Source organism: Astatotilapia calliptera, chromosome 6 (genome assembly GCF_964374335.1).
Source record: "Astatotilapia calliptera chromosome 6, fAstCal68.1, whole genome shotgun sequence".
NCBI classification, from domain to species: Eukaryota; Metazoa; Chordata; class Actinopteri; order Cichliformes; family Cichlidae; genus Astatotilapia; species Astatotilapia calliptera.
The window spans coordinates 38,598,348-38,620,899 of record NC_137427.1 but is presented as its reverse complement, the minus strand read 5'-3'; the positions used below and the strand labels follow the sequence as shown (position 1 = coordinate 38,620,899).

Genomic DNA, 22,552 nt, shown 5'->3' with positions numbered 1-22,552 from the left:
TTTTGGAAAGTGGTGGTTGTATATCCATAGTAATCAAACAATCTTTTAGTTTTCAAACATTTCAAAATTTATTAATGCTCTTCTTCTGCTGAATTGACTAAATGTTTGCTAAGTGTATCAAATTAGCACAGGAACACAGTTTCTAGCTTGCACATATTTACAGAGTTAAAAATATCTGTTGCCTCTGTTTGTAGTTCAAAGAAAATATTTTTGATAGAAATCTACTGCATACGTTTCTTACATGTTAAGAAATCGTTCTTTATTATTGTGCAAAATGTTTGATCTGATTACAAAATAAATGAATGTTGTTATTGACCATGATGAATATTAATGTTACAGCTTATCGTCTTATGTTTACTGAACACGTTCTGTCAAGTTCGATTATTCTACCTCAGTTGTATCTATATTCACAAACTGGCCTGTCTCTATTTAACTGGTTGTTAATGCGAATATAAAGAACTGGAATTATATGGTACTTTTATTGCTTTACATGGGTTAGAAAAAGACTTGCATCATGGCTGTTCAGTAACAGTAAAGACGTCTGCTCCTCTGTTTGACATGGGGGTATGTAGGTGAAGTGGTCCCAGCGGGGTTCTGCTCTGAAGTCGCCCCAGAGCCCCGCTGAGGTCAGTGGGTTCGTAGCGTGAATCCTCCCGGTGTCCTTAAAGACGGGTCGTATGACCACACCCCTATGACGACACCGTGTCGTAGATCAAACGGTATCCGTTTTCACTCATGGGTCAAGTTATAAAAAGTGAACGAGCGCAAAACCGGCTGATCTGTCTTTCATAATAAAAGTCTGATCTCACGGGACCCTGGACACAAAATCACTGCTATCATACATTTTCAAACTCGTGATGAAATGTCTTGAGGTTAGAATGAACTCTTTTAGCTTTTACCTGGTATCTGACTTGTTTGTCATGAGAAAACAACTTAACATATATAACTTATAATAATTCTATTTTCTATCCAAATCAGGAATCATGTTTTTGGCCTTACGGTTTGTATGGATATTCTTTAAAAAAGAATTGTACATTTCTTTTCATATCTTACATTTTGTTACAGTGAACATGTCCCCAGGGGAATCACGGTAGAATGCATGCTTTTAAAATTGTATTTTATGTGTGAAAGAACTTCACTTTGTGTTATTCCGAGGTATGTAATGGGAGAGGATAACAGCTATAGACCTAGCTATAGATAAGCTATAGACCTAACAAATACAATCCTTGAACACAACAGATATGAAGGGATATTAAGGGGAAAAATAGTTATAAAACGTGTATGTACCCCGTTTTTAATTGATTTAATACAAATAGGTATTATTTAAAATGTTGCATTATAAAAAGTATGTCTTTAATATAACCCTAAATTAATAACGTACGTTTCATATCTTATTCTTCAGCGCGACTTTTATTTTGAAAGGCAATCCCAGAAGTGCAGCCCAATCTTTTAGCTCTGACACTCGCTCTTCGGGATTATTCGTAAACTCAAGTGCCCCCCAACCCGCCGATGAGAACTGCAACTGTTTTTTTTTTTGTTTGTTTGTTTGTTTTTTTACAGCTGACACACTTCCCATTTCGATCAGGTCAGTCTCTTTTTCACTACTTGTATGGCTCGCTGAACCCTGAACCTAGTAGCTAACCACAGCGTAGCCAACAGCAACAACAGCGCTGTTACTCAGTGACAGCAAACAGGACACACACTGCACGCGCGGATCCACGCCCTCTATCTCTCTGCTTGTGTTTATATTTCATTCTGAGCCCGTAAAAGTGGTTCTAACCCGCGGAGCCGGCTCCAAAAGTGTCCCCCAGTGTTATTTTGTGAGTCCCGCGGACGGCACCAAGTCAAACACAGAGGGGGGTCTGCTGTACGAGCTCGTAAAAGTTTATTAACGACGGAATTAGCTTCAGAGGAGAGATGAGTGCTTCTGTTTTCCCACCCTCTCATCTCCAAAACGTTAGGTTTCTGCACCAATGAAGGGGAGGGAGAGACAGGAGGAGGAGGAGGACGGGGTGGTGGTGGTGGAGAAGGGGGTGTTTAACAGTCCTACAACCATCTTCTGTCCCGTTTATCCGCCATATAGGCCAGCTCGATACTGCCGTGAACTAACTTCCTGCATGTGGCTGTAGCTTGAACGGGATTTCTGGGCTGAGCGGTCACTGCTGCTGTCCATGCGTGAGCCTCTTCTCCCCCCTCCGTGGATGGTGCGGAGTAATATCATCTGGAGAGGCCGAGGCCGACATTTTACCCCGGTCCGGAGGAGCATTAACTCGGAGGGGACATCCGAGGACACGCGTTAAGGTAAAGCCCGTCTCGCAGCTTTGTGCCTTTGGACAAATACATAAGCATTTACGTAAAGTTTTACGACCGATAATTAACTGACAAAATATTTAAAGCACATATAGAAAAAAATATGACGGCTTTTAACGGTCTTCTGTGATAAAAATGGCTACTTTCACACGGATTTACACACTGTAGCTGCACGATAATGAACTATACTTTTGAATTTGGAATAATAAATGCACCGCGTTCACAAAAACATCTGGAAATATATGCTTTCCACGTGCGATATACGTAACAAGTTAGCGTATATATATATATATATATATATATATATATATATATATATATATGTACCAAATTACACTTTTACTACCCCATTTCACGCTACATAACGCATTTATACCGTTTTGTTTATGTTTCCTATATGCGCGGCCAGGCAGCTTTTGCTCCCGGTGTTTATTCTTTGTAATGGCTCAAACTTTACAGTTGCTCGCCGACAAAGCCTACATTTAATGACGGGCATAACTTGCCTCGGCCTGTAACAGCCACCATCAATCGGCAGCAGCACCTGCAGGTGGACCTACAGAAGCCAAAGTTGTTCTGAGATTTATTCAACTTTAATGTAACGAAAGTCCGAGTCGGTGTGGACAGAGAGTGGCCACCTGACCGCAGCTGGGGCCGTTAAAGCGCCGGAGCCCGTCCACAGGCTCTCAAATCGGCCGTATTAACAATTAATATTGGACATCCGGTGGCACTGCCAGCTGCGCCCCATTTTTATTGTCTGTGCGCTGAAAGGATCCCTGTTGTCTCGGCTGGATACTCCGCGAAGCGTGGTGGCTGATTTAGGTAGGAATATTTATTTCTGCGTTATATTGCAGTTTTAAAAAAGTAAACTAAAAATGCATAAAATGTGAATGTGAGGTGTGAAAGAGAAAGGCTGGATGTGGGAGCGCGGCTCTCCAGCTCGCTGTGCCATGCGGGACACGCTGCTGGCTGCCACCATGGCACCTTCCCTTCGTGCTCTGGCTCTTTATGTGCTGCTGCTGTTGTTGTATCCAGCTGTGCGGGGACACAGCACCGTTGTGCCCCGTCAGTTCGATTCCACCGACCGGGTCAGTGATTAAAAGATTTATTCGGGAATATTGCGGACGCGCACTGGATGGACGGGGAAGACAGGCGAGGGGCGGCAGAAGGGGGCCACTTTTGCTCTCCATCGTTACGGGAAACGGAGCTCCAAGGACACGGAGAGGCGGGGGCGCATCCAGGTCGTTTTGGGTGTTTGTTCTTGTATTTTTTTCTTTGCTGTTATTAACATGTTTTAATTTTATTGCTGGAGATGCGAAAGATTTTTCCCAGGCAGACCGACCTTTGTCCGCCGCCTAGATTTTTGGAGCTTTAATTTGGCAAATTGGCTTCCCAGACAGACAGCCAGATCGTCTCTCCTCCCCGCTCTCCCGCCTCCTCCTCGCTGTTTTCGGCCACACTCTCTGCTATCACAGCCTCTCACTGGGCTCCTTCTGAATTTACTTTTTTCTCACTTTCAGTCTCTCTCCCTCGTGCGTAACCTCCATTCATTCGTGCAATTTGCCATCAGCCTGGAGTTTTTTTCCCCTGATTATTTCTGAAGAGGCCTCCAGCTGCAAAAGGTTCAGTGTCTGGTCAGACTGCTTTAATTCTGCCTCGTGGTCCAGTGTCAGAATGACTTGCTTCCACTCCCACATTTGTGCGTTATACCCAGCTAGCACTATACTACGTTAATTCTGAAAGTGCAAAACAAGTTTTTATGGAGAAAGTGTGGTAGTATATGGAAAAAAAAATACCATAAATTATCACATGACTGTTTGAAACTTCAAAAATAATAATAATCATAAGAGAAATAGCTGGCACTCCTTAGGCAGGTGCTATACTTATATCCTTGCTTGCAGACTGTCATGAGGACAGCTGCCACACCATGGACATGTAGTCCTTCCTGTTATACTTTCAGTTAGGTTAGGGGCCAGTTTAAGCAGTTATGTCTAGTTGTTCCATTGCAGTGTTTCATTAATGAACTTCTGAATACTCAAGAACTCTCACTCTCTGGACTTTGAGTTTCATGTGGTGAGATAGTTCACAACTACTGGAGCTCTACAGAAGGCAGAAGGCAAAAAACTGAAATTGTGACTTTTTTTTATTTTTTTTATTTTGGCAATCTTAGTTTAGTTTTTTCCTCTCTCTGTTTTCCAGGTTTCTCTTTTAAAACACCTTTCTGTAAGTATTTGGGACCTCAAAGCTCCAAGAGCCACTTTACAGTAACATCTGCTGTTTTGATTCCAGGCATGAAGCCATTCATTTCAGTTGCATTTTTATTTATATAGTATCAATTCACCACAACTGTCACCTTAAGTCTCTTGACATTGTAAGCTAAAGACCATATAATGCTAGAGAATAAGGACCAACAACCAGATGTGAACAGCGTTTGGTGACATTGGGAAGGAAGAGCTCCCTTTTAACAGGAAGAGACCTCCAGAAGAACAGGCTCAGAGGGGGTCAACCATCTGCAGGAGAGAAATTAGCAGTGGCCACCTGGTAGCATTCACTTTCAACCACCATAAGCTGCTGCTTCTTATAGGCATATGAAAGTATCAGTTGTGGTTGAGCTATGCTCCTGATCTGTTTTAGTTATCTTTTGGAAACAGGCATCGTCAGGGCAGACTCCTCTAACATGCATTTGCGAGATGCTAGCATGCTTTCTGAGAAAAACTAAGACATAAGTGTCATTTTATTTCAGTTTGGACATTACGAAATACATAAAACACTACTGTTCATTGAGCTCCCTCTGCTGCAGTCTCGCTTTCACAGCAGCCAGTTTTGTTTGACAATGGCATTGAAAGGACGATTTCTGAGAGAGTAAATTGGAAAGCCCTCAGATTTCTGTCCAGAGCCTCATTAACCCTCTGATAGTGAAGCTCACCCCCCACACTTACTTTCATTCTTGCAAACAGGGGAGCTGTAACTCTGGTGTCATGGCGATGCTCTTTACCCAAATAAAAACCCCACCACAGGCAAACCGTTTTTAAAACTGCCCGTGTTGGAATACAGTGGGGCTGAAACAATTCATGGATTGGTCACCTAGTTCATCAGCTGAAAATAACCAAGAACTCATTTTGAATTTTAATGTTGTTTTCTTTTTCTTTTTTAGTTTGAAGCAAGAAGTACGTCCTTTTTCCAGCACGTCATTTGAATGACAGTAAATAGACTGGATCTGCATTCTTTATTGTAGCTTGGGTGAAACAATGTGTCAGTTTGGAATGTAGGAAATTGTAAATAAGTTACGTGCCTTTTTTATGATTATTTTCACACACAACAATTGAGAAAACAAATGCCAGATGAATCAATAATAGTGCAACTGTTTGCAGCTTTTGAATGTACTGTAGATTTGTTTTGGAAGGGTACATTATGGCGTGACACAGATTCTTTTGAATACTCTGCCCTGTGTTACATAACAAGCTGTTGCAAGGATATGGGTTCAGTTTTATTTTGCATTTTTCTGTGCCCACACAGTGTTCACCGGATAATTGCTCCAGTGCATTTGTAATAGACTAATAGAAAAGTCAGCTCTAAGTGTACATGGGGTTAGAAATGGCTGCAATTACTGTAAGTTCTGAAGGCATCGAAAGGTCCTCTGTGGCGGGGGATGGCTGGTGGGGGGCCTCCATAACAAGGAAAAGTAAATTTCGTCATGCACCACCTGCACTACATGAACCATTTTCTTACCGCATTGTGAGTGTTAGCATATATATTTACTTTGTCAGTGTGCGTCCAGTGTTGTTACATAAGCCACAGTTGTGCAGGCATCCACTTTGCTTGCGGAGTCTTGTTTACAAAGCGCCAAATGCATCGTTGGCTGAATGTAAAGCCTATGGTTATTGGTTACTGTTGACTTTTTTGTTTCCCCGCTGCCTTGCTGTGAACTCTGTGAGTGTGTTTATGAGCAAAGAGCCCTTTGGACTGTGCCCTATATTTAACCAATGTGCACAAAAGGATTTCTCAGCTGTTATTGCATGAAGCCACCTATATCAGCCATGGTATGAACAAATATAAATACAAGTCTGTTTGGTGTATCTGTTTCATTGTGCAAATTTCCCCTGTAGAGGCAGCAAATAGCTAGAGGAGCGCTGTGTTCATATAAACAAGATTAAAAGAAATGGTAAATAGTACACCATGGACACATTTGCATGTGCGCTTCGCTCCTGTTTGCAGGATATATCAGCACCAATGTCGCATCTGGCAACAGAGGGGAAAGTGGCGTGGTAGCCTACTAAATGCCATTTTGATTTATCGTATTCAAAAGCTTTTTTTTGCTCTGGTAAGTACAGAAATATTCAAAGCTGGCACTCAAACAACTTTATTGTTGGTACAAGTGAACTGCTTCCATAATAATCTACATAGCTTTAACCCTTAGTGCAAACTCCCAGAGCTTCGCGTTTCAAACGGTCCCGCTCTTTGTGCTGTAAACTTTATGATAAATAATGTGTATCTTTTCTTCATTTGTATGAAGCCTGGATTATTATATTTATTCCACCCGTTGGTTATCAGCTTCAGAGGCCTGTTTGTGTCTGATAAGTGTTTGTATACACAGTATGTTGGTAGCTGGCTTGTCTCATGTGCCAAATACCAGTTTTCCATTTGGCGTGCCAAGGCAGTGTCATAACCGCCCAGCCAATCCTCATTTCCTCATTCTTGTGTGCCTGAGGTCAATCCACAGAGAACGTATTATGGCATTGTTCTCAAACACTGAACCAGGGTCTGTGTGAGCTGCTTTCTTCGACTTTTCCACAGGTACTGAACAGTAGGTCTGCATTGTTCCTGCGGCGTGTGTGTGTGTGTGTGTGTGTGTGTGTGTGTGGGTGTTATGTTGCTCGGTATTTCATCATGTTGCCATCTGAAAAGAGCCGGGTGTATTCGGCGCCTGCAGTGTGGCCTCCTCCCTTCTCCTTTAAGGGAGAATCAGAGTTTTGGTTACACAAACATTAATGAATGGAGCAGCTGAAAGCAACGTCAATGCTCAAGTTTACCCGTATGAGGCGGAGCTAAAGAAGCAGTTCTTCAGTGGACCAGTAAGATAGTCCGATGAAAAGCGATTTACTGTGTGTGTTCGTCTGCACCACTGTTGCTCATAAACAATTAAAACACATCAGTGAGTCACAGTGTTGCACTGTGACATGTAGCTTCAACATTATTAACACACTGCAGAGGGTTTTTTGTATCTTTTTTTTAATCTGGCGTGCAATCTGTTCTGCATCTGTTCGTGGCTGAAAATGGTCACCGACAAATGCACCATTTCTTCCTGTTCAATGTGGAATTGGTTGAAATCTGTGAATTTTCCACCCGCCTGTCCTGCACCTCTTGCCTCTCTTCCCTTTCTATTCTAAGCCCCTTCAAACAGACAAGTACACGACACATGCTTCATGGGGCTACAAATAGGTCAATGTTGACTTTTGACTTTATAATTCCTGCGATACTGTATTCAGATATCGGTCCAGTCTTTACTCAAAAAGCTACGCCTTTTATCAGTGACAACGTGCAGATCTGTGAGGTCAGTTGTTTAATTCTGTGTTTAACACACCATCCGTCAGTGTCGGTGGGCCAGTTGTTAGCAGGAGATGTAACATAGTGTGAATGAAATTATCAGCAGAGGGTTAGAACTTTGTAGTATTTCGCATTAGCATCGGTAATAATTTTGCTTGTGCATTACTGTCTAAAAGTCTTGACTCACCCCTCATTTCTTTATATTTTTCTTGCAAGAAGCCACACTTTATTTTTTAAAGAGGTCTTGAGCTACAGGTTTGTTTGTTTTTTCTTATACTAATTTTCAGTTCTTGTACCTGTGTGAATCATTCAAACATAAAAAGGCATCTGACTCAAGGGATAAACCAATGTTCTGTTTACACATAACAGACAGTTTGGTGCCAGACAAAAGATCTGGCAGGTGTAAAAACTATCTGCAGCAGATAAACTGAAAGTCATGTCCTTAAGAAATACGAGAAAATCCAGCAAAGACCTGACACAGGAGAGATGCATCTGGTCTTTCTGATAAACCATCGATGTTTACCAAAACCTCATCAGAAGTCTCAGTGGAAGGGAGGTTGTCTTGACAGAGAGAAAACACTGAAGCATGCCAAATTACCCAAGAACTCGACTGAAAATCAGTGGCAACAGGTCTTATAAAGTGAATTTCAAACTTTAAATTTTTGGTTCAGATTGCTATCAATATGTACAGAAGTGATTAGGAGAGAGGTACAACAGTAAGTCTCTGCAGCCACCTGTAAAACACATTGGAGGCTCTGTCGTGTTTTGGGACTTGCATATCAACCAGTGGTGTTGGGGATCTTGTCATAATTGGTGGAATTATAAATACAAGAAAACACAAACAGATTTTGAGCCACCTTGAAATCTGGAAAGTATCTTATTGGCAATGGAAAATAGGCTGCCCATTCAGTGAAAAAATACCTGGATAGAAAAAAACACATTGGCCTCCTCAGAGCCACGCGTTATTGAAAGAATGTGGGATCATGGTGACAGAGACGTAACAATAGGCAGGAAGCAAAGCCTGCCTACTGGAAGCTGGGAAACTATTCTGCTCCGAGAAATTCTGAAGACTACTTAAAGGAATGACAAGAAACCTTGCCTAAGATTTCAGGCTGTGTTGAAAAATAAACATGGTCATACCAAGTATTAACTTTAAGCTAGTTAGAATTGTACAAACTCCAGTTTTTGCCTTATCTACTGCATTTCCATGTGTTTGCACTGCTAATTTCCCTTTTTTCTAGCTAAATGTAAAAAAATAAAGGGTGGCTCAAGACTTTTGCACAGTACTGTATGTTTGGAGCGGTTGTTCTCAAGTTAGTTGGCATGACTGAAAGTTCTGATTATGATGCTATCCCTGTCAGGCTCTGTGTCTCTTCCTCTTGGGAAGCTTTTATTGCACTCAAAGTTGCAGAGCGTTTTGTCATCAATGCATTTATTATTGTTTCATGTCGACTTTCTTTTGTGATAGCCAGTCTACATGCAGTGTGTGCAGATAGCTGGCCACGGTATCTGTAAGGTACTGAAACTGGAAGAACTGGATGTATATCAACTTTGTACTTTTCACCTGATCTGACTTGAAAAAATGGCAGTTTGTCAAAGTATGTGACCACTTCAATAATATAATGCTGAAACATTATTTAGGGTTTTAAGTAAGGTTACTTGTGATGTTTTTAAAATGTAAAAATAAAACAAAAACTTGTTTTTAAAGATTTATATTAATAAAAGAAGGAGTGAATCAGTTGGGCAGTGAAGAGAGCAGACAGAGATGGACTGACTTCTTTCTTTTTTTTTTTGTTTGCTCATGACCTTGGCAGTCATGATACAAGCTAACACAGCTCAATTCAACTTGTCAGCTAAGCTTAACTAGCTTGCTTTGCACATTTTTCACTTAGCTGGACAAGAGCTAATATTTAGCCTTGAGGATATTGACTTCCTCCTGCCCTGCATACTTTAGCCTTTTGATTCCATAGCATACAAAGCATGGAAGCTGTGTTTTATTGACAGTTCAAACTTAACTAGTGCTAATCTTTAGATGATCTATCCAAACTCTTCTCCTTTCCAGCTCATTGATCCTCATCCCACACTGGTCATGTAATGTTTAACAAATGAACATCAAAGTTCTCCTTTAATGCACATAACAGTATAAATAACAAATGCCAGTGAATCACATGAATGCTTTGTCACACAACAGAATTCAACCTTTATCTGGTGCATGAAAGCTTTTGCATTTGCTGTTTTAAACACTCGTTGTTAGCAGAGGTTTCTCAGGAAGTGATATGTCCTACATTTTTGCAGCACCAGCATGTTTTTTTTTCATGTTGAATGAATGGATGTATTAATAGAAAGCTAACCAACTAATGTAAGTAACAATAGCTGCCGCTGTAGAACAGACAAAGAAAGAGCTCTGAACTCATTAATGTTTTGCTTTACAAATACAAAATATATTAAAAAAAACCCACCACAATAAACAAACGAAAGTGAATTTCACAGATTGCCCTTGTGAAATGTTTTCTGTCAAAGAAGCCCATTCATCTAAGAGCGGCACTGTGGATCTGTTATTAAAAAGACACATTTAAAACCTGCATTGTATCATCTGTACCGCTGTCGTCTCCTCCTTTTGTGCCGATCAAACAAACTGAAATCAGTAGCAGCAAACAGACAACTTGTACTGCACGAAGCCAACAAAACAATATAAGGCTTATGTAACACTGTAACATTTTTGTGTTCATATTATGTATTGCATCCCAAGATTTCATTGTCACATTGATTTGCTCCCTTTTTTATTGTTTTCTCCTTCAGGCTGAGAAATCGAGAGCTGCAGAGCTGCGACATGTGAAAAGAGCTCACCCACTTGGCCTACTCACCTCTCAATCTTAGGTAAGTACTTTCTTCCATTTCTCTTTGTCTCCTTTTATCTACCTTCACTTCTATCTTTGTGATGAACTCTTCTTTCCCTCTTTTGTCTCTGCTGGTGACATCTCAATGCTCAGACCGGAACTCAGTTGAGTTTTTCGCTGCTAAACTCACTCACACTCACGTTGGGACTGCGACCTGACAACCTCCTGCCTTGGGCATGCCTCAGGTAAAGTAGGAAAGCTACAGTGCCTCTCACCCATCACCTCTGAATTATCCTACTCCTTGCTTCGGTGTTGGATTTACTCTGTGTCTGTGTGTTTTACCTCCTTTCCAGCCGGGTATGAATGGGATGGAGCCTGCATTTGGCGAGGCCTATGGGGGGCACAGGGGTCTGATGAGCCCCTACCCTCTGGCCATGTCGCCACAGGGAGGCAGGACAGAGTACGACCAGGTAAGACAGCACAACATGGACAGAGCCAAAGCTCACGCAGCTTATAGTGTGACCTCGGGTAGACACTGTATAGTACACACAGATATATTAATAGCTGCCTAATTTGAGTTGGTGAGTCATTGTAGCAATTTAAATGATGTCATTAGTGATTGATCTATTAGTGGACAATACCGTGCTCTTACTTTGAAAGTATATCTTATTGGCTAGCTTGCTGGCTGTCAGTACAGTCACAGTTCAGCTGCTTCCCCAGAGAGGATTTCACCCTGATGTCAGATCCAGATCCAGCATCTGCACCTGGTGATACTACAGGAGGAGGAAACCTGGTTCATGTGTAGCGATGCTCAGCTCACTGAGGCTGCAGAACAGAATAAGCACTGTGATCACCAGCCTATTTGTCTATAAAGTGAAAGACTTGCAGGAGCAGCAGCTGATTATAATGCTCAGTTATAAATTTGCCAACCTGCCAATAATCAATTCTTAATATCTGGGAAAAAATGTGTTTGTCTTTAAGGACAACAAAATATGACCTGTTTTTTATTTGTAATGTAGATTTTTTTTTGCTTGCATCTCTACATTTATTGTTCAATCTGTACTATAGTTTTGTGTTTATTTTCTTCAGGAAAATAAACACGGGCCACAGGCTTGATGATGATTGGATCGTGAACCATTTCCAATCCACTTGATCTTTAACCATTACAGTTTTCACTACACCGCACATTAGAGCTATTTCTCAGCTGTATTTAAACACGTGCTTTTATAAGAGCACGGGAAGAAGTCTGGAAAGACTTATCATTAAACAGATGCCCAGGTAAACTGTGCTTTTATGATAAAGCCTATATTATTAGGTTACATACAGCGATGAAGTCATCCTTCCGCTTCAGTGCTGTCACATAATCCTCCTCCTCTGTCTGTGTGTGCATTGATGCATTAAGCTGCTGCATGTCTCTTCTCTTTAATGTCCTATCATGCCTCTATTAGGAATATAATGAGAGCTCAGCAGCAGTAACCGCAGTGGCAGAAGGTCAGGTGGTCAGGCTATGGCAGAGTGGGAAATGTAATTGGGACACGAGACTGTTGTTTGTATTCTGTTTTTGGTTTCTGCTTGAAAAGCCATTAATCCTCTACCACTCTCAATCTTTTTGTATATATATATATATATATATATATATATACATCGCAAATACAGTTTATTTATTTATTCAGCAATGTTTAAACATCATGCCTCACATGAAAACAAGACCAAATTCTTCACGTGGCATCTCAGTTATCAACAGTCAGTGTATGTGGGCCAGGTGTGAAATAATCCTGACAGGATTACGGCACTGGGGGAGGGTGTGTAATTTTGATTAAGGTTTTTTTTCCCCCCACACAACTCAGTCTGACCTGTTTTAGTAGCAGAAGTAGATTCACAATTTAAAATGCTAGTAAATGCTGTCATTTTACACCAAAATAATCTTTAAAATACTGAATGATTTAAAAGTTTGTTTATTTTTTTGTCACAAATCATATGTTTAAGTGTCATTTATCTCTGTCCCCCTTTTAGAGTGTGCTCCTTATGCTGGGCTCCCCAGCATTGCCAAGGAAACGGCCCTTTGAGTTGCTAAGCGACCTGGTGGACGACGGAGGCTTTGGTGAAGACCTGCACCCAGAGCGCTGGGATGTGTCCGCGCTGGATGAGATGGCTCGTTACACCAAACTGGGCCTCGGGGTCGGAGGGGAGCTGCTGCCCTGCTCCGAGGAGGCTGTGCTGATGGGCTGCTGGGGGAGGAGTCGGGAAGAGCAGGAGGAAGAGGAGGAGGAGGAGGAGAGGAGGAGGAACAGACACGCAGTCCCTCCTGGCACCCCGGAAGTCCAGAAAACTGCTTCAGGGAAGGAGGAAGAGGAGGAGGAAGGGTGTATCTCTGTTGCCCGGACAACAGAGCTGTGCGTTTCAGGAAGAGTGACTGAAGGTGGACAGGATGAGGGGGTGTCAAGGGAGCGGACGGTGGAGGTGTATCAGGTGGCCCAAGAGGAAGAGGAAGCAGCAGCAGCTGCAGTAGGACTGGCTCTGGAGCACTGCAGTGAGGAGCACAACTACTCCCTGAGCCAGGGAGGGGAGCTGGGGGCAGGACCTGCTCACAACTCCCAGACAGAGGAGGTGCAGGTGGTGGAGAATCAGCAGGAAGAGCAGGATAGGGAGGACAGCCAGGCCGAGACCAAACTGAAGTTGGAGGATGAGGATGAGGAGCAGGACGAAGACGAGGAAGAAGAGGAGGAAGAGGGAGAGGAAGGAATGGAGGAGACAGTGGTGGAAGCTGAAATTTCGAGCTCCTCGGAAACTGAATGTGGTGAGTTCTGGCTTCAGTGTGTGTGCGTGTGTGTGTGTGATGGCGAGGACATCTCGGCTCATCACAGCGCGGCCAGCAGCCTGTCTGCCCACACACAATCCATTTTGTTCTGCCTCCAGTCCAGACGAGACCTCAAACCGTCTCGTCTGACTTGGTTGGCTGAGCACAGGCACATGTGATACCAAATTTTGCGGGTGTAATTCCCAGACATCACACTGCTTCAGTGACTACAGTGTTACTGTTATAAAATGGCTTTGAGGGCTGAAGTGTCTTTGGGTATTGAAATACCATCTGTAACAGGCGCGCTGCTTTGTTTCTGGGATGGGGTGGGGGTTTAGCTGAGCACGTTAAATAGGGTATGAAAGTTGGTACAGATTGTTAAACAACCGTTACAGAAGAACGGGATTTCTAAGCAGCTTCAAAAGCAACATAAACATGCCAGCTACAGACTGCAGCATTCAGCTGGTGGCTCATTAAAAACCATTTTTCTTGCCTCATTATTTCTTTACAGCCCACTTATCTCTCATTCACAAATATCAAAGGTACATAGTACGACTCAAAAGCAGACTTGATCAGTTAATTCTACAACTATTTTGGTAATTGCTTAACTGTAAAGATGCCAAACTATTACAGATTTTTTGGTTCTGTGTTTTATGTAATACAAATAGTAGAAATAGTCTTTGCTTTTCAGACTCTAAATGACAAAAGAAGAACTTTGAAGCTGTCACACGGGTTCTGTGAAATTTGACATTGTTTCATAGTAATGGATTTGTTGCTGTTGTCTTCAGGATGCACAGTTTGTGTGCTAAAAAGCATTCCTACAACGTGTTTCAATGACCAGGACTTTTTGTAATTACTGCTAAAGAAACATTTGTTTTCTATGGCGGATTGAAGTCTCCTGGTCATAGCACCTTTGGGTGCCAGTACTGAGTACCAGAGTTATCATAGATGTGAGCTTTCTAATTAAATATTTTCAGTATTTTTTTTTTTAATTTTCAATTCTAGTTTCAGTTAAACTCTGGCATGAGTTTACTGTTATTGTTGTTGTGTTTGGTTTAGCTTTCATTAGTTTCAGTGTCAGTTTTTGTCTTATTAATTATTACTATATGAAAGCTATTTGTTTGGGACAGAATGTTGAAGTGTTACATTACAGACAGATAATATTTTGAAACTGATTTGAATTAGTTTGTGAGGACACTGTAATGTTTCTGGGGATGTTCAAGCATATTATTAATTATTAATAATTGTAATTATTAATTATTATTAATTTAATTAATTATTAAAGCAAATTATTTGCTAGTTGTTCATTCTGACAACAACGTTTACACTGAGCTCGCTTTAAGAGGATGGAATTAAATATTGGCCTAACAAATATTTTGTTGTTATTATAGGAGCTGTATGAAATTTGTAATCACATTCCTCCTTAATCAAATGTTGTTGAAATGTGTGGCACTTTGAAATATGTGTTTGCGCTCTGTGTGGTGTTGCAAACACACACTACGTCAGATTAGTTTGGCTAATTTTAGCAGTGTTATCAGCAGTAGCCTGACTTTCTTCCATGCTACTGTCCACATCATGATACAAAATATGGTTATATGTAGCTTTGGTTGCTTGGATATATTCCACTTTATTCTGACAAAGCTGACATACAACTGCTCTGTTTTTTTAAACATCAAAGTAATGCAGAACAGAGCCGGCTAGCAAGCCTGTCATCTGTTTACTTTCACCCTCACTCATTTACAACTTCCTTTTTTTTAACATAGATTTCCTACCTGTGTATAGAAAGTGTGCCACATAAATGCATACAGCTAGATAAAGTAGATGTGTGTACAGTAAGATAGTAAAATGGGTAGTAAAAAAATCTAATCTTAGCTCAGTGTGACTTTACTGTCTTTTCTGCACTTTCTCTTCTTCAGTGCACATGCACACCCTCTCTCTCACACACTCTCTCACAGACACAAACACACAATAGATAGGTGATGTGAACAAAATATTCAGTTTGAGCACAATCTGTTTAATTTTTGTAAATGCAATGAAAGTTTACCTGCAAGAGTTGAACCCAAAATAAGAGAGAGATAGAGTGAAGCCAGCAGGGAAAGTCATCAGCTTTTCACTCAGCTTTAAATAAGTTAAGAAAAGTTCCATCCATCCATCCATTCGCTTCCGCTTATCCTTTTCAGGGTCGAGGGGGGCGCTGGAGCCTATCCCAGCTGTCATAGGGCGAGAGGCGGGGTACACCCTGGACAGGTCGCCAGTCTGTCGCAGGACCAACACACAGGGACAGACAACCATTCGCACTCACATTCATTCGCACATTCACACCTAGTGACAATTTGGATTATCCAATTAAGTTAAGAAAAGTTATGAAATGAAATTTGCACTTAAACCACAAACTAACAAGCCTGACATTAAAAGCACCTGAACTGCTGCTGGTTGGTGTTAGCTTCTTCCATGCTGTGTTAATATGAAGAGTACACTGGTGCTGTAGAGCACAAAGGTGCCCACCCACTTTTGGAAGGTCTCCCATGAATTCATGAAGTGAATTGCCCTTTCATTTTTTCTATTGACATTTCAGACAATTCCTTTTTTAAAGGTAAAGGTACAAGATAGTGTACATAGATACTTTTAACAACAAAGGAGCTACTGATGCAACAATGCCATACAATTCCCAGAGTCTGCATTGAATGACTTCCAGCCTTCCCAGATTTACTCCTTTTCATTATTCCAGTATTGTACAATATCCATCCACCCCTCCATTTTCTTCAGCTTCATTGATTCAGGATCGTAGTTGGGCTGAACGCTATACCGGCTGTCGGTGAGTACACCCTGGACGGGTCACCAATGTAGCCGACATAGAGAGAGAGAGAGACTATTATTCACACTTACACTCACACCTACTGCCAATTTAGGCTCACCAGTTAACCCATGCATGTGGGAGGAGTCTTACATGCCCCCAGGGCCAATGCAGGAAAGGTCTGTATGGCCTAGTTATGTTACAGTGCTTGGTTCCTGACTGTCTTCACTTTTAAGATTTCTGAAGTTTCATCCTTAATCTTGACACATTTCTATGGCAACCGTAACCTCCACCAGTCAGAGACGTCACTGCTTCAAGGTAGGGTTGTGGGTAGAGTAGTTATTTTCTGCAACATCATGAATGAAATTCTTTTTTTCTTTTCATATTTTTATATTAATATTAATATTTTTATATTTTATTTTTATTCTTTTTATATTCTTTTTAGAAAAAAACTATCACTAGGTCAATATCACTAGGTAAGTCAGCGGTACAAGCTGTTAATCAGCATCCCTATGGAGAATATGAATATGGTTTTTCACTTCTGGAACTTAAGTATTGGGGTCTTTATATCAATACAAGCTATATGTTGTTAAAATACATACTGCCACCAGTTTGCTGCATGACTATGACTGAAATGGATGCAGTGTTGTTGAGTTTAATTTCTGCTGCATAAAACTGAGTAGAATCACTGTGAAAAATTTTAGAACAGCTTCAATATCATCACTGTTTATTGACTTGATGCTGTAAGGCTGTTATTTACTCTCCTGCTGACTGTTTTGATTAGATGAAAGTGAAAGAAAGTCAGCTTTTTAAATGTCACTCTGGTTTGCTCATAAAAAAAGGAGCTTTCATTGTATTTCAGAACTCAACTGAGTGTCTTTTATGTAGATGTGGGGATGTTTATTCTGGAGGAAATTTGAAAAAAGCATGGAGGTCTTATTAGGTCAGCACAATATGAATCCTCCCTCCCATATTTGCAACATGTCAGTGTGAGTTTTAGGGCAGCAGTTACCACTGAGACCTCGGTGATATTTTCAATAGGAAATTGCTATATCGCAATTCTGATCACTTTCAGCGATAAACACAGCTGTGATTTTTTTTTTCATTCTTGCTACTGCACAAAAAGATCTGGTGCCATGACTTTTAAAATCCTGCTTACAATCCAGACACTAAATACCATCAATTGGATTTTCAAAACTAAACAGATGAAAAATTGTTGGGCTCATTCATGGATTGTATGTGCAAAAACAGTGCAAAAAATGAATTCTTGGATTGGCCACAACAAGCAGTCAGTTGTTGCCTGAGTCATGGCTTGCTACATAAAGGCTGATAGAAAGTGTGCTCTGATTCGCATTTCTTTGTCTTTGGCTTCTGAACACTTGTCTATGACGTGTTGCTGCTCTGGAGAAATTTACAGATAGCTTGCTAAAGGTTTTTGTGTTAACAGGTAAAAGATCAGGTTACATTGACATTACAGGGAAGCAAAGGATGCAGAGGTTTAGAGTTGAAAGACTTTGTTTTGTGATAACTAACATTCAAACTAACAGGACTAAACTGGAGGTTTCTAGGCAGTAGTAAAATGTTGTAGTGTAACAATTAAGTACATTGTAGTGGCCTAATCCCTCAGTAATAAACAGATGAAGTCACTGTTTGCTGAGAGCACAGAACATCATCAGAACCCTTTAATGTGAGATGAGTTGTTATTCCCAAACTACAAGCCATGAAACATAAGCATGTATGTTGATAACACCTATGTAAACTGACTTCCATTCAGATTAGCATCTTTTCCCAGGCCTTTTCTGCCTCTAATCGGCTTTGCGTTAGATAAACAAATCTTAGGCTTCTCGTTGCAAGGTAATAGAGAGGTCGGTGGCTCGCTCTCAAAGAGCGAGGTCCAGCTCGTGTTTCAGCTGTCGCAAGACACAATTGTTGGTCCTTTGTTCCTGTGGTGTGTGTTTGTGTGTGTTTGTCCTGTTGAGCTTTTATTACCATTAGCCCACAGCGATAGCAACGGTATAAATGACGGATTGTAAAAATGTGATGTGTACTCGCTAAAATTGATGATGGTTGAGTGAGTTTAGGAAACCAGACAAAAGGCTGAGAAACAGAAAACCATGGAGCAAAAGATCGAGTTGAAGGGGGAGCGCAGACAATGGCGTTATCTGCAGACAGGACCAGACACCATGATGTTACATAAGCTGTCTGTGTCTGTGTGTGTGTATGTGTGGACTGTCCACTCATGAATAAAAGCAAGGGCAGGACTTCACAGTTATCAAGTTCAAATCTGATTTAATCACAGCAGAAACGACTGTGTTCACTGTGACAGCGTCTTCTTTCTGTTTTGGACGTCTGTGCAGCGGGTTCGAAGAAGAGCTTCTTCTCTCCTCCTGCTGGTGGAGCTTTGCACGCTGTATTATTTATGACGCCATTATTCGTGGGTCTGCATGCCTGAGGCTAATCTTCTATGACGTCTTTGTGTGAAACGGCATACGTGCTGGTGGCTTTGTCATGAGGACATACAGCATGTGTTTTTTGGATTGGGGCTCACAGCATGATCTCATAGCGACCAAACATAAACACGAATAGCTGTCAGTTATGATTGGGTTGCATTCGTCATTTCACTTGCTGGGTATTTCTCTTCTAATAAATATTGCATATGTGGCTGTCAGCGTTGTCCACCTCCAAGATTCACTTTCCTCTGGAGCAGTGTGGCCTGGAGCATCAATGCTGGATTTGGATTATCTCGTCAAGCGATTCTGTTGCAACATTTTAACCAGATTACGTTCAATAAATGTTATTTGTATGCTTAAAAAATAATGAAGATTTAATTTTCTCATTGCTATTTTTATCAGATTCTTCCAGCCATTCTGAAGAGCCATGAAAATATTTTCTAATGTGAACTATGGCTTGTGGAGCCGGTGTTGTAGCTGTAGGTTTCTATGACGCTTTACATTTCTGGCATCCTGAACGATTGAATTGAGTAGAGGGTATTTTATCACTGCAGTTTCATATTCATAAGTTAAACACTGCAGCTGTTCTGTGATCACTCAGAGAGTCAGAAGCAACACAATTGCTCTCACACAAAGCGCACGCTCTGCCTGGGTTGTGCTGAATGGTGTTGAGTAAGTATGCCTCACTCTGAGCTCAAGCTCCAGCAGATTATTTTATCTAACTGCTAACCCCTAAATCTTATGACAAAGTAACAGTGTTTTCAACAGTGAGGTGAACTGAAGCATGATTATTACTGCTGCTGTGGGGAAAAAATACACGCAACCTGTAATTACCTTGAACAAAGAACCGCAATGAAAGGATTGTCTAATGTCATTATTCGGACATCATCTGACACAACGCACAGGTTAAATGTTGATGCATCGCTGAGAGAGAACGGTAGAAGCAACAGTAGGTCTGGCACTTAGCGCTCGGTGCTCAGGCTCTGTGAGGATACAGCTGCTGCGCAGAGAGAGCTGCAGGAATGAGCGAGAACTGTGCTGTTCTTAAATATTTTCCCTAGTTGTAGCTCACCAGAGCGGTGTGAAAGTGTGCACCTTTTCCCAACAAAGAGCCTGATTATCACGTTTGAGATGAACTAAAGCTCATACACTCACTTGCCAATTTATTAGGTGCACGTAACCCTAACAGGTTTCCCTTTCCCTGCCTTCTGCCTGGCACAGATTCTACATTCCTCAGAGATTTTGCTCCCTATTGACATGACACACTGTCACACAGTTGCTTCAGATTTAAGGGCAGCACGTGATGTGAATCTCCCGTTTCACCATGTCCCAAAGGTGCTCTACTGGATTGACTGGCATCTGGAGGCCATTTGAGTACAGTGAACTCATTGTCACATTCAAGAAACCAGTTTGAGATGATCGGTTGGTGCTCAGAGGTCTGAAGTGTGCCAGGAAAATATCCCCCACAGCACCACTGACCTGAACTGCTGACACAAAGCAACATGGGTCCATGCTTTCATGCTGTTTATGCCAAGTTCTGACCCTACGAATCTGAATGGTACAACAGAAATCGGGACTCATCAGACCAGGCAACGATTTTTCAGTTTTCTGTTGTTGACACGTGTGATCTTCTGCTGCTGTAGTCTGTCTGCTTCCAGGTTTGGCCTGTTGTGTTTTCAGAGATGCTCTTCTGGATATCTTGGTTGTAACAAGTGATTATTTAACTTACTCTTGTCTTCCTATCAACTCAAAGCAGTCGCATCATTCTCCTCTGACCTCTTGGATCAACAAAGCATTTTGGTCCAGTGAACTGTTGCTAACTGGATCATTTCTGTTTGTCTAACCATTCTCTGTAAACTTTAGAGATGATTGTGAAATACTCAGACCAGTCCACCTGGCACCCACAACCATTACACGCAAAGACACTTTTCTTCATCGGTTTGAACTTCAACATCTCGTCTTGACGATGTCTGGCTAATTAGATATTTACATTAATGAGCAGCTGAACAGTAATCAGTGCTTCCTCCCTTCTATCCTTGTACTGTTAAAATTCTAAGTGATAAAAATTACAAACATTTATGAAAATGCAGGAACCAAAACGATTACTCCGGAGTATTTCTGCTGTGCTTCAAAGTAATGATACCCACTATTCTAGAAAATATAAGCTGTATTATCATGACCCTGTCAGTGTTTAAATAAACTCTTTTTGATGGTTCAGCAGTTGTGCCACTTGTATTTGTACTTACATGTAATTTAGTGCAATGGTATCCAGCCAGAAGATAAGATGTCACAAGATAAAAAGAAACAGAGCAAAAGAGAAACTTGCATTTTATACAGAGCTGACAGGGAAGCCTTGTCAGGACAAAAAGGATTATAGGAAATAATTTCCACCCACTCACATGTCTGTTTGGATGCAGCACCAGGGGGAATTCAAGAAACCGACAAGATGGCTTCCGATCTTTCTGGAGATATAAGTTTTATGAAACACTTTCTTCTTGGCTGCTTTCCTTACTCACTGATTCTTTTCATCAAATATTTTGTTCTTGTGTCTATTCTCTGTCACTTAGTTTGTTTGTTGTTTTAACAGGCAAGCAAGTTGCTTGAAGAACTGCAAGGTTTTTCCCACATGAGTGCCTAAGTCTTTGCATATTTGTCCTTCTAGAGGTGGAAGCAGAGCCAGCCAGGCAGCTGGGCGAGCGACCGTCGAAGCGTCGCTGTTTCTGGGAGTACAGACGTGCTCGGGAGTCAGCCACAAAGAAGAAACTTGGCGGTGACGTCCACTGGTCTCTGTCCTGGAGCTCCAGCACTCTTCCCAGCACGCTGTACCGCCGAGAGGGTGAGAATACAGCATTACTGCGTGATGCTAGTGAATGCTATTTAATGCTGATTGTTTCATACAAAAAATAAATAAATAAAAAAGTCAGAAAAGTTACTAGATTATTAAGTGAAACTGGTTGTTTCTCTGGGGAAGACATTTTTGGAGTGCCGATGACCTAATTATTAAAAAAGATAATTGTCAGATTGATAAGTTAAACCCTAATCAAAGGGCTGGATTGAAGGTTTAGCAGCAGGAGTCATTAACCCAACGTGCACGCTGCAGTTGGGATCGTCCCATTTCCTTTTTCTCCCGTGACACAGATCAGACCTGCACCCTCAGGCGTGTGCCCTACATACAACTTGCATGTCAAAATGTGGATTTTTCAACATTCCCATCGTACGCGAATCTCACGTCAGGCTCAACAATAGCTTTGCTGCAGTGCTGCAGCCCGTGTCGTGCTGTACAAACCAGAATGGCAGTCCTTTAAACTTAGTCCAGTCAAACCACTCAAACAAGAGTCAGCACTGATAACAGTTTACGTGTTGTGTAAATACTCCGTAAATCTATCAAACTATTGGGGTGGATGCTTATTTTAAATCATGTCATTCATTGTACAGTAATTTCTATGTGACATCTCTATGATAGTTCTGTATCATGTCATATACCTCTAATGTAGTCATTTCAGGGGGGAAACAATAGCTCTTGTAGCAAGCTCAGATGATCCACCCACACCATTTGCAAATCTTCTATTTTAAGGGGCTAGCAATTAGTAGAAAGTTGGTTTAAATAGCAATTTAGCAAAGTGCCTTGGGTGCCTAATGTTTATTTCAAACTTTAATCATGCAAAGCTGCTCTAGAAGAGTCCAGTACTAAAAATATAGAGCTGCAAACCATAATACCTCCAAATGTAAGCAGATATTAAAACAAATAGATGCCTTGCCTTGTACCACTGGGAGATTTGGCATCCTGACATTTTAAGGCCAGGTTTGGTAGAGCTGCACTGTT

At 41.3% G+C, this 22,552-nt stretch overlaps 1 protein-coding gene across 4 annotated transcripts in view; it reads left to right on the top strand.

The window, feature by feature from the left end:
- Positions 1-1,164: 1,164 nt before the first annotated feature.
- LOC113024689 (uncharacterized) overlaps positions 1,165-22,552 on the top strand; it is a 36,311-nt gene continuing 14,923 nt past the window's right edge. Inside the window, exons 1-7 of one of the 4 annotated variants that reach the window (XM_080302496.1) lie at positions 1,165-1,585; positions 2,084-2,301; positions 10,651-10,728; positions 10,842-10,933; positions 11,042-11,158; positions 12,702-13,485; positions 21,392-21,565. In XM_080302496.1, coding sequence (XP_080158622.1) covers positions 10,925-10,933; positions 11,042-11,158; positions 12,702-13,485; positions 21,392-21,565 — 1,084 coding nt within the window. In that variant the 5' untranslated portion in view covers positions 1,165-1,585; positions 2,084-2,301; positions 10,651-10,728; positions 10,842-10,924. Of the gene's footprint in view, positions 1,586-2,083; positions 2,302-2,933; positions 3,130-10,650; positions 10,729-10,841; positions 10,934-11,041; positions 11,159-12,701; positions 13,486-21,391; positions 21,566-22,552 lie in introns of those variants that run through there. The other 3 variants (XM_026171958.2, XM_026171959.2, XM_026171960.2) reach the window with 3 other exon arrangements.